Source organism: Manis pentadactyla, chromosome 2, assembly GCF_030020395.1.
Source record: "Manis pentadactyla isolate mManPen7 chromosome 2, mManPen7.hap1, whole genome shotgun sequence".
Lineage (NCBI taxonomy): Eukaryota > Metazoa > Chordata > Mammalia > Pholidota > Manidae > Manis > Manis pentadactyla.
Window position 1 is genome coordinate 73,356,308 of NC_080020.1, and position 13,360 is coordinate 73,369,667.

The 13,360-nt window shown below is 36.5% G+C and overlaps 1 protein-coding gene across 1 annotated transcript in view; it reads right to left on the reverse strand.

Moving 5' to 3' along the window:
• RASA1 (RAS p21 protein activator 1) overlaps window positions 1-13,360 on the reverse strand; it is a 114,575-nt gene that overhangs the window by 29,226 nt on the left and 71,989 nt on the right. Inside the window, exons 9-11 of the mRNA XM_036888047.2 lie at window positions 12,207-12,285; window positions 1,806-1,926; window positions 883-1,039 (exon numbers count right to left, since the gene is read on the reverse strand). Coding sequence (XP_036743942.2) covers window positions 883-1,039; window positions 1,806-1,926; window positions 12,207-12,285 — 357 coding nt within the window. The remainder of the gene's footprint in view (window positions 1-882; window positions 1,040-1,805; window positions 1,927-12,206; window positions 12,286-13,360) is intronic.

The window sequence follows — 13,360 nt, forward strand, 5'->3', positions numbered from 1 at the left end:
ACCTATTTGGCCATTAAAAAAACACTATCTATTAAAAGTACAAACACTGACCTGATTCTAAAAACAGTTTGAAGAAAAACAACAAGGTGTATGCTCTACAAGTACTTAAAGGTTTTCCAACGAATAGGATAAAACTAGATTTGCCTAGCAGAAATGCCATCCTACAGTAGATAAGGAAGTTGTTAAAAACATTTTTGTTTTATGTTTTCTTAATCATAATAATAGATAATAAAAGTGATAAATACTATATGAAAGGACTCTGAAATGGATTATTGATTATTCTGAAAGTTACAAAGGCCATTGTTGTTGAGCAAAAACACAAATCGAGCTGGATTTGCCTTGTGACATTCAGGATTTAGCTTCAGCTTATATATAATTTATATTTATTTTCTTTTAAAAACTTTGAAATTAAAGAGAAATGTTTTAACTTCATATCTGAAATATTCTCCTTCTAGTGAAATACTTTTTATGATTGTTTCTGAAAGCCAGATTTCTTAGCCACATGTTTAACTGAGTGTACCTGTACTATCAGGTGCACTGAGGTAACAGAAAATGTGATAAAATAGGGTTAAGATGGTAAGACTCCAAGGCACTCACTCAAAAGACTTGTCATTAGGGGCAGGGAAGAACATGCCAAGTACAGATCAAGTCTTACTACAGGAAATGTCATTCCAAAGATTTCTAATTAATAACAGTGGAATAGAATTTATGCACAGGTTAGTCTAAAATAAATAAGGAAGACAAAAATTACCTGAGAAAGTATATCTAACATTTTCAGATGATTTTAGGGCTCTCAGAATTGGTTTGCTATGCTTTGAAATAGTCTAAATATGCCCACTGGTACTATAACAATTCCAAAAAGAAAGAGGAAACCATTCTTACCTGCCAAAGAGACTATCGTGAACAACATAGACAGAACAAACACTGAGATCTATTAATCCTTTTGGCTTTGTAGCTCGTTTTTCACTTTCAAAATAAATAAGTTGAGCATCACTGCCCTCTAAGATGAAATATAAATTTTTCCACCGTTTTCCTTTACCTGTTTAAATAAAAAGGTTTTCCCCTTAGCCAAATAATGAACTTTGAAGTCATATACATTAAAGTAATAAAAACTGTAGCTGAAAATAAAAATTTAATTGTTTTTATTCCAAAGCTTAAATTACATACTAGTCCTTATAAAAGAGAAAATATCTGTAATTTATATGTAGAAAAATGACTTTTATTATATTGCTTGTTTCAGTGAATCATAGACTGTGGCAAGAGTACCTTAACTATTTTTGGAGTTCATTATGATAAAATCTTTAAAATCTTGCTTAGGAGTAATTCTTTTTTAGTCATAAGAAAAAATTCTTCCTCTAACTATAAGTTCTTCAAACCCCTTAACCTTGCTTAATGTCAAATTGAGGCAAATCTATAAAATAGAAACATCGATTCCATGAAATGTGCCAAGTGCCATTAGAAGTTTCTCTTTAAAGAAAAAAAAAGTATGGGGTCTTTCAGAACGGACAAAGAATCAAATAACTTGCACTGGAACTGATTTCAGGATTTGAAGACTTACTTGGAAAAATATAGGTTTGTTTTCTAAAACTCTGCTTGGAAATGTGGACTTAATATACCTAGACTCTAGAATTTGAAGGACGCTTAGATAAAAGGCTAACCAAGGGTCAATGACTAATATTTCATATCAAACAATTAAATACATAACTCTATAGTAAGTTTTATGCCCAGTATTTACAATGCTTCTATTAAATGTTATCAGTAAAATAACTCAAACTGAATTTTTAGTCTTAAAAGTTTCTACTTACCCTTTTTTAGGAGATAACCTTTTTTAACAATATTTTTATAAAAGGCATCCTTTGTCTTACGACGAATTGTATTATAGATTTCCTTCCCATCTACTGTATCATTGAGTACTTGTTCTTGATCCTGAATTTAAAATATTAAAATTATTTCATGAATTCTTGATGTAAATGAAAGTAAAATCTACTGAATTACCTACCACCTAAAAACCAGATGTGTCACTGAGACATTAAAAAATCTTTTTAATACTAAAATCTAAAATACTTTAACATATATTTAAGAGATCTTTTGCTTTCAAAAAGGTTCCCTTACCATTTCTCAAGAACATGGACAATAAGCTATTTTCAAAAACAGTTTTGTTGTGTTTTGCAGCAAGTAACTGTTTTAAAAACATGATCTGTCCCAACATAACTGATGAATTAGGAACCAGTTCAAGCACAGAGCAAATTCATGTTTACTTATGCACAAATTACATGTGCTAGAAACACGAGATGATTGCAGAAAACTGTACCTAGCTGAGATACGTGGGAACATACAAAACACACCTCAAATAACTAACAGCCCCCTATGTTCACTGTGCTATACGCCACAGCCATCCATCCACATGTGGTGTTATAATGCTATCTGATTTCATATAATCGTCCTCCTACCACTTCACCATATTCACAAACCTTCCACAAGTAAGCTTCAAGACTTTTTCAAAGTAAAGTGCCATATTTACTATAGCATTTAAATATTTAACCATTTAGCATTTACAAAAACTATGCTACATTTTATTAGGTTCTTACCTTTATGTGTCACTGATAAAAAGACTGAGTGCTGTACCCCTAGCCCCACTTTTCTCATATACCCATTGGTGATTTTGCACAACATTATTAGAAATGCATTGTCTCTTAACTGCTAAATCCACCCCCCCAAATAACAAAAATTATTATGATGTGGGAAGACTATATAAAGAGAAGAGTGCCTTTATAATAATCTTTCCAAAATAAATTAATCTTCATTTACCATCAGGGTCCATTGGACACAATTTTAGATCATTAGTGTCTTTTGTGGACAGTTCTACCTATTTGCAAGGAAAATATTTTATGACTTTATTTTTTTAGAGACTTCATGGGTCCACCTGATCGTTTCATAAATTTTGGGATTTTCAAGAATCTTATTTTTTGTATATCTTGAAATTTTCATCATCCTAGGAACCAGCTCATCATAATGCATACTTATTCCCACGTACGCTACAGAGCAGGAGTTGGCAAATTATGGCATATGTACCAAATCCAGCCCCTGTTTTTGGACATTATGTTTAACTGGAACACAACCATACTCATTCCTTTACATACTGTCTGTGGTTGCTTTCAAACTACAGAGGCAGAGTTTTCAGTAGCTGAGACCAAGACTTACTGGCTCACAAAACCTAAAATATTTTCTGATCCTTTACAGAAAAGTTTGCCAACCCTTGGCCTAGAGGATGATGCAATAGTGAAATAAATCATCTCCACTGCATCACCCTTTGAATTTTTTTTTACTGTGTTGCCAAGTATTGTAGCATCTTTCAAAAAAGTATAAAAGACCATCTTCAGCACCTTTTTAGCTTTTATTAAACAAGCTGAAAATTCAGAACTCTTAATTTTCTGCTCTTAATAGCAAAAAGAAAAAACTGACAAATTATGATACTTGACAGTTGTTAATCAGAGGTTGAATGTGAGGAACAGCAGCACTCTGGGATCTACTGTGAGGATAAAGTTGATTTTGATAAGCAAAATTTCAGACTATAACTCTTCAGATGATAATATCCTTGATGAATTTTCTCAAACTCAAGAATCACTGAGTGAACAATATATTTCTAGGAGAAAAAATGAAATAGGGTGTTCTCACCTAGTTCATTATTTAATAGGAAGGACATCATCATGCAATATTTTGTGACAACAATCTAGATTATCCTGTTTTCCTAAAAAGAAATTAGGGTTCCTTAAATGTTTATGTTTGTGCACCAAGATTACTTAATATGATTTGTAAGTGGACAAAAGGTGCTCTGTATCTAAAAGTTATTGGAAGGGAACATATGACATAGAAATTCACAGTACTGATCATTCTAAATGATATTTATAAACTGACATTTAAAAATATTTTATGTCTTATGGAGCAAAGAAAACTATACTCTCAAACAAAATTATGAGTCATCAAAGTTTTCAAAAGGATTGCATTTGATGCAAGTACGGAAACAACAGGAAATAATCATAAACTAGAACCCAGCAGAGCTATATATAAAATCTGGAAACACTACTGCATTCAGACAGTGGAAAATGAGAAGAACCAGAGTAATTATAAGCAAGAACTTGTTAGGGATATACCTGAAATCTGCAACTAGGATCTATAGCAGGGACTTAAGAATATAAAAAATTAAAAAGGATACATCAGACCCAGATGACAAATAGTGGTAACTACCTTTCTGGTTATAGATTTATACTTAGCAGTCTTTGTTTCAATAATGATAATATTTAGTATTAGCTCTAGAATGGGGTATATTTGTTAAGTTTGTTATTTAGGATATATTACTTCACCAATATTTGGATTTAAATATCTGATCAAGATAATCTCTTAGGTCTTTTCTGGATTATATTAAGGTAAGGGCTGATATACTGATCTACAACTCCTAAAGGATTCATGTATAAGAAGACACTACTGGCAAGGACACAACTTCATTTTCCAAATTCTAGTAAATAACTGTGATAGAAGGATAGGCTTCTCAGCCTTTTCTCTACAGTTTTGGAGAAGGAACTCTTAAAACATTCCTCCCCATGAGAAGGAGATAATATGGTCTCACTGAGAGTCTGACAGTCATTTAAGCAAGCTTTTGCATAGAAGTTAGGTATGCAGTCTCCTAAAGCCAGACTGCAGTTGTAAATCCTGACCTTTTCAACTCAATGGCTAGGGAAACTCCATTTAATGAATTAATCAATAATTGTTTGTTCAGTGCCAGGTGCTATTCCAGTTCTTGAGATATATCAGTGAACAAATCAAAGATCCTATCACCAAAGAAATTACAGTCTAATGAGAAAAAGAGATAATAAACAATAAGTAAATTGTATGGTAAGTGCTTTACAGAGTAGGGCAAGGAGCAGCATTAAATAAGCTGTAAGGCTAATTCTCATTGTGAAGCTAATTTTTGAGCAAAACTTGAAAAAAGTAAGAGTGAGACAAACGGATACTTTAAGGAAAATCATTTTGAGCAGAGTGAACAGCTAGAGCAAAGATCCTAATTCAGCAAAGAGCTTGGCATATTTTAAAATACAGGAGAGAAGCCATTAAGAGTGGAGACAAGTGAGAGAACGTAGAATGAGATGAGTCCAGCAATGGGATGCCACTCTAGGGTCTTGTATGCCCTCGTGAGGACTCTAGCTTTTACTCTGAGAGAAATGGAGACCACCTTCAAGGGGGAGTGAAATGATCTCACTCACATTTTAAATGGATCCCTCTGACTTTTGTGCGCTATAAAGTCAATGCCTGGTTTCAAAGCTTCAAAGGAGAGGCTGACTCTCTTGTTAGGGGCTAAAGAACTGGTGACTTTCAGTTGAAGCCAATGCTCATTTACCATTCCGGAAATCCTAGGTTCCTTAAGAACAATGCTTAAGGGAGGCGGGGCGGAGCCAAGATGGCGGCGTGAGTAGGACAGTGGGAATCTCCTCCCAAAAAAATATATATTTTTGAAAATACAACAAATACAACTAATCCTAAAAGAAAGACCAGAAGACACAGGACAACAGCCAGACTACATTCACACCTGTGAGAACCCAGCGCCTGGTGAAAGGGAGTAAGATACAAGCTGCGGCCCGGCGGGACCCGAGGCCCCTCACCCCAGCTCCTGGGGGGAGGAGAGGAGTTGGAGCAGGGAGGGAGAGGGAGCCCAGGACTGCTAAACACCCAGCCCTAGCCATCCGCACCAGAGCGCAGACACACTGCATGCATGCAGTGCTGGAAACTAGGGAAGCAGGACAGTAGGACCTGTGAGCGGGTCCCGAAGCCGGCGCCCCTGTGACAAAGAAAAGCGAGTGCTTTTTGAAAGTCTTAAAGGGACAGGGACCCCAAAGCAGGATGGAAGCATCCCAGGTCACAGTCTAGCAGCTGGAAATTCCAGGGAACTCTGGGCCCACTAACCCCCTGGACAACAGCTCTGAGACCCCTCACGGAGGTAAACAGCCAAACAGCCCCCCGTCCATTACCCCTCCGGGGCCCCACCATAGCAGAGCAGCGGCCTCAGGCTGGCCACGCCCACAGCAAGGGAGCTTCCTCCATACCGGCCGGGCAAGATACAGAGACCCAGTCTACACGCAATTGCCCAACACAAGCCACTAGGGGTCGCAGATGTCCCAGTAAAGAAAGGCCAGGAGCAACTGGAAAGCCTTGGCTCTCCCAGCTGACAGAAAGTCAATAGGTCACCATTGCACCTACCAACATGAAAAGCCAAAAAAATTTGATCCAGACAAGACTAACCCAGACAACTTCGACATCTTCTACATCTTCCCCTGAGAAGGAACCTGGGGAGATAGATTTGACCAGTCTTCCTGAAAAAGAATTCAAAACAAAAGTCATAACCATGCTGATGGACTTGCAGAGAAATATGCAAGAACTAAGGAGGGAGAATACAGAAATAAAACAAGCTCTGGAAGACTTCAAAACGAGATGCAAGAGACCATTAATGGACTAGAAAACAGAACAGGAACGCAGAGAAGCTGATGCAGAGAGAGATAAAAGGATCTCCAGGAATGAAAGAATTTTAAGAGAACTGTGTGACCAATTGAAACAGAACAATATCCGCATTATAGGGGTACCAGAAGAAGAAGAGAGAGAAAGTGTGATAGAAAGTGTCTTTGAAGAAATAATTGCTGAAAACTTCCCCAAACTGGGGGAGGAAATAGTTGCTCAGTCCACGGGAAAACACAGAACTCCCGAGAGACGGGACCCAAAGAGGACCACACCAAGACACATAATAAATAAAATGGCAAAGATCAAGGACAAGGACAGAGTATTAAAGGCAGCCAGAGAGAGAAAAAAGGTCACCTACAAAGGAAAACCCATCAGGCTATCATCAGACTTCTCAACAGAAACCTTACAGGCCAGGAGAGAATGGCATGATATATTTAATGCAATGAAACAAAAGGGCCTTGAACCAAGGATACTGTATCCAGCACGATTATCGTTTAAATATGAAGGAGGGATTAAACAATTCCCAGACAAGCAAAAGTTGAGGGAATTTGCCTCCCACAAACCACCTCTACAGGGCATCTTACAGGGACTGCTCTAGATGGGAGCACTCCTAAAAAGAGCACAGAACAAAACACCCAACATATGAAGAAGGAAGGAGGAGGAATAAGAAGGGAGAGAAATAAAGAATCATCAGACCGTGTTTATAATAGCTCAATAAGCGAGTTAAGTTAGACAGTAAGAGAGTAAAGAAGCTAACCTTGAACCTTTGATAACCACAAACTTAAAGCCTGCAATGGCAATAAGTACATACCTTTCAATAGTCACCCTAAATGTAAATGGACTGAATGCACCAATCAAAAGACACAGAGTAACAAAATGGATGAAAAAAGTAAGACCCATCCATATGCTGCTTACAAGAGACTCACCTCAAACCCAAAAACATGCACAGATGTAAAGTCAAGGGATGGAAAAAGATATTTCATGCAAACAACAGAGAGAAAAAAGCAGGTGTTGCAGTACTAGTATCAGACAAAATAGACTTCAAAATAAAGAAAGTAACAGGAGATAAAGAAGGACATTACATAATGATAAAGGGGTCAGTCCAACAAGAGGATATAGCCATTATAAATATATATGCACCCAACACAGGAGCACCAGCATATGTGAAACAAATACTAACAGAACTAAAGGAGGAAATACAATGCAATGCATTCATTTTGAGAGACTTCAACACACCACTCACTCCAAAGGACAGATCCACCACACAGAAAATAAGTAAGGACACAAAGGTACTGAACAACACACTAGAACACATGGGCCTAATAGACATCTACAGAACTCTACATCCAAAAGCAACAGGATACACATTCTTCTCAAGTGCACATGGAACATTCTCCAGAATAGACCACATACTAGGCCACAAAAAGAGCCTCAGTAAATTCCAAAAGATTGAAATCCTACCAACCAACTTTTCAGACCACAAAGGCATAAAACTAGAAATAAACTGTACAAAGAAAGCAAAAAGGCTCACAAACACATGGAAGCTTCACAACACGTTCCTAAATGATCAATGGATCAATGACCAAATCAAAATGGAGATCCAGCAATATATGGAAACAAACGAGAACAACAACACAAAGCCCCAACTACTGTGGGATACAGCAAAAGCAGTCTTAAGAGGAAAGTATATAGCAATCCAGGCATATTTAAAGAAGGAAGAACAATTGCAAATGAATGGTCTAATATCACAATTATCAAAATTGGAAAAAGAAGAACAAATGAGGCCTAAGGTCAGCAGAAGGAGGGACATAATAAAGATCAGAGAAGAAATAAAATTGAGAAAAATAAAACAATAGCAAAAATCAATGAATCCAAGAGCTGGTTCTTCAAGAAAATAAACAAAATAGATAAGCCTCTAGCCAGACTTATTAAGAGGAAAAGGAGAATCAACACACATCAACAGAATCAGAAACGAGAAAGGAAAAATCACGACAGACCCCAAGGAAATACAAAGAATTATTAGAGAGTACTATGAAAACCTATATGCTAACAAGCTGGGAAACCTAAGAGAAATGGACAACTTCCTAGAAAAATACAACCTTCCAAGACTGACCCAGAAAGAAACAGAAAATCTAAACAGACCAATTACTAGCAGCGAAATTGAAGTGGTAATCAAAAAATTACCAAAGAACAAAACCCCCAGGCCAGATGGATTTACCTCAGAATTTTATCAGACATACAGAGAAGACATAATACCCATTCTCCTTAAAGTTTTCCAAAAAATAGAAGAGGAGGGAATACTCCCAAACTCATTCTATGAAGCCAACATCACCCTAATACCAAAACCAGACAAAGACCCCACTAAAAAAGAAAACTACAGACCAATATCCCTGATGAGTGTCGATGCAAAAATACTCAACAAAATATTAGCAAACCCAATTCAAAAATACATCAAAAGGATCATACACCATGACCAAGTTGGATTCATCCTAGGGATGCAAGGATGGTACAACATTCGAAAATCCATCAACATCATCCACCACATCAACAAAAAGAAGGACAAAAACCACATGATCATCTCCATAGATGCTGAAAAAGCATTCGATAAAACTCTTAGAAAAAAACATAGGCAAAAATCTCTTAGACATAAACATGAGTGACCTCTTCTTGAACATATCTCCCCAGGCAAGGGAAACAAAGGCAAAAATGAATACATGGGACTATATCAAGCTGAAAAGTTTCTGTACAGCAAAGGACACCATCAATAGAACCAAAAGGTATCCTACAGTATGGGAGAATATATTCGTAAATGACAGATCCAATAAAGGCTTAACATCCAAAATATATAAAGAGCTCACACACCTCAACAAACAAAAAGCAAATAATCCAATTAAAAAATGGGCAGAGGAGCTGAATAGACAGTTCTCTAAAGAAGAAATCCAGATGGCCAACAGACACATGAAAAGATGCTCCACATCGCTTGTCATCAGAGAAATGCAAATTAAAACCACAATGAGATATCATCTCACACCAGTAAGGATGGCCACCATCCAAAAGACAAACAACAACAAATGTTGGCGAGGTTGTGGAGAAAGGGGAACCCTCCTACACTGCTGGTGGGAATGTAAATTAGTTCAACCATTGTGGAAAGCAGTATGGAGATTCCTCAAAAAGCTCAAAATAGAAATACCATTTGACCCAGGAATTCCACTCCTAGGAATTTACCCCAAGAATGCAGCACTCCAGTTTGAAAAAGACAGATGCACCCCTATGTTTATCGCTGCACTATTTACAATAGCCAAGAAATGGAAGTAACCTAAATGTCCATCAGTAGATGAATGGATAAAGATGTGGTACATATACACAATGGAATATTACTCAGCCATAAGAAAAAAAACAAATCCTACCATTCGCAACAACATGGATGGAGCTAGAGGGTATTATGCTCAGTGAAATAAGCCAGGCGGAGAAAGACAAGTATCAAATGATTTCACTCATATGTGGAGTATAAGAACAAAAGAAAACTGAAGGAACAAAACAGCAGCAGAAGCACAGAACCCAAGAATGGACTAATAGTTACCAAAGGGAAAGGGTCTGGGGAGGACGGGTGGGAATGGAGGGATAAGGGTGGGGAAAAAAAGAAAGGGGGCATTATTATTAGCATGTATAGTGTGTGGGGGGCACGGGGAGGACTGTGCAACACAGAGAAGACAAGTAGTGATTTTATAGCATCTTACTATGTTGATGGACAGTGACTGTGAACGGGGATGTGGGGGGGACATGGTGAAGGGGGAAGCCTAGTAAACATAATGTCCTTCATGTAACTGTAGATTAATGATACCAAAATAAAATTTAAAAAAAAGAAAATGCTTAAGGGACCCATGTGTTTACAGCATCCTTTACTGAATATTTTAAGTCCACTGATGAGACCTACTGTTCAGAAAAGTAAGATTCCTTTCAAAACATTTCTGCTTATTGACAATGCACCTGGTCACCCAAGGACTTAGATGGAGATGGACAAATATGATTAGTGTTGCTCATGCCTGCTAACACAACATCCATTCTGTAGCCCGTGGATCAGTGCATCATTTCAACTTTGAAGTCTTATTATTATTTAAGAAGTTTCATAAGGCTATAGCTGCCATAGACAGTGGCACCTTATGCATCTGAGCAAAATAAACTGAAAGCCTTCTAGAAAGGACTCATCATTCTAAATGTTATTAAGAACATTTATGATTCATGGGAAGAAGTCAAAATATCAACATTCACAGGAGTTTGGAAGAAGCTGATTCCAATCCTCATGGACGATTTTGAGGGATTTGAGACTTCAGAGGCCAAACTACAGATGTGGTGGAAACAGCAAGAGAACGAAGTGAAGCCTGAAGATGTGACTGAACTGCTGCAATTTCATGGTAAGACTTGGATGGATGAGGAGTTTCTTCTCATGGATGAGCAAAGAAAATGAAAATGGTTGCTTGCAAGGGAACTTACTCCTGTGAAGATTGTTGAAATGAGACAAAGAATATATAGTATTAAATATAGTTGATAAATCACCCATCAGGATTTAAGAGGATCAACTCCAATTCTGAAGTTCTATTGTGGGAAAAATGCATCAAACAGCATCACAAGATTTACAGAGAAATAGTTTGTGAAAGGAAGTCAACTGATGTGGCAAACTTCATTGCTGTCTCATTTCAAGAAATTGCCACAGCCGCCCCAACCTTCAGCAACAATCACGTTGGTCAGTCAGCTGCAATCAACACTAAGACCCTTCACCCCAAAAAAGATTAGGACTCACTGAAAGCTCAGCAATGGTTAGCAATTTTTAGCAGTAAATTGTTTTTTAACTAAGGTATGAACACTGTTTTTTAAGACATAATTTTATTACATACTTTAATAGGCAACAATATAAACAACTTTTATACGAACTAGGAAACCAGAAAATTCACCTGACTCACTTTAGTGTGGTGGTCTGGAACCAAACCCACAATATCTCTAAGTTACGCCTGTAACCTTTTTCTAATCCCCGCTACAAACTTTTCCCACCACATTGGCAGAAGAAAGTATAAGAAACAAAGGTTAATCAATTGCCCTATGCATTAAGCAACTAATATTCAACAGGCCCTCTTGTTCAAAACCAGTCTTTCTTCTCATGTTACGGATTTTTAGTCACCTTGTCTTCTCTAGGACTTTGTATTATCAGGTATCGCCACTACCCTATCCTTCCCCCACAATGACTCTTGTCTTTACTACTGGTTTTACCCAGAGCATACAGACATGCTCAAGTCTCTTGCCATAAAACAGGCAAATAAATGAACAAGTAAAAAAGCTTAAAGCACTCTTGGCCCTACATCTTCTTCTAGCTATCATTTTTTATTTATTTTCCTTACTTCCATGCTCGCTTAGGTAAAAGGCTGGCTGCATTTCTCCTTGGCTCACTTTTGCCTTCAAGAAACCTTGAGACAGTGCACTTGGCTTCTGCCTTCAGCGCTGCTTCTGTTCTCAGAACACCACCAAGATCTTTTACTTATCTAGAACTAACATAAATAAAAGCTTAGAGTCTCTTCCAATTCACTTTCTGAAAGCTGAAAACTCTGCAGTTTTCAATTTTATCTGGTTTTAAATGCATGAATATGTGCATAAACATACCACCAAAAATGCATTTCAAAATAAAATGCTACAGAAAGAAAAACAACACTGACCTGCATTGGTACAGGTTCCTTAAGATAATACCCTTCAACAATTTGTTCTTTTCGATAGTGGTCTATGATGTCCCCAATGCTGTTAAAAATAAAAATTACTAACATTGGCATGATTTGTCTCACAGAAAATGCAAATTTGTACACACAAACCTTGTTAGCAAGGATTATTTGCAACTTTTTTCCCAAAGTACATAACCTGAGTACATTAATAGCATATATGATAACAGTCACATTATTTTAAAAAAACAATAATGGTTTACAGGTCAGATACCTGAGCCAGAAATTCCAATTTTCCATACACAAAGACTGAAAAAGTCACTAAGTGAAAAAGGATTAAAAGGTCTACCTTTTTTTTTTAAACAAGAGTATTTCTAAGAGATTGAGAAATAAGAGATGGCAGAGAAATGGCACTTATATAGCAAATAGTTCAGGTAAACTAAGAATATTTATTATCAAAACATTTACATATTCTGCTTTTATAGTAATCAGATGGAGTTGATCATAAAAGATATAAATAGAAGGTGAAAGCAGAAGCAAATTTAATTTAAAAAAAAAAGGAAAACCAGGGACTAGTCTTACATGTAGTATTACTGCTATGGCAGGAAAGCTTATTGATGACTTTGATAGAAGTTGCTAAACAATATTTGGGAAATATTACAAGTCAAACAACTGACAATGACATAGAATATATTTTAACACAAATTTAACATGGTAAAATTAGGTTTTTTTTTAATATAAAAGTATTTTTCCATAATAGGTTATTTTATAGTCCTAAACATTTAAATCCTAGAACTTTAAACTTTCCTTTAACACACTGAAGGAATGGCATTTTAGGGACACCTAGGAAACATTTCTCAAAACAGATCTTGTTTAACCTATCACTTGATTTTCATGTTCTTCTTACTGATATAACTAGAATATATAGTGTGTGTGTGTATATATATCTCATTTGATTTTTTTACAGTTCTTCCTGTCCATAGAATAATTGGAATATATATGTATATGTATGTGTGTGTGTGTGTGTGTGTGTGTGTGTGTGTGTACGGCACATACACATATACATACATCTCTATCTCCAAAAATAAACACATCCACATCCACACACATATACATATATCCAAAAATATCTTCACTATAAAAAATTAATTTAAGCC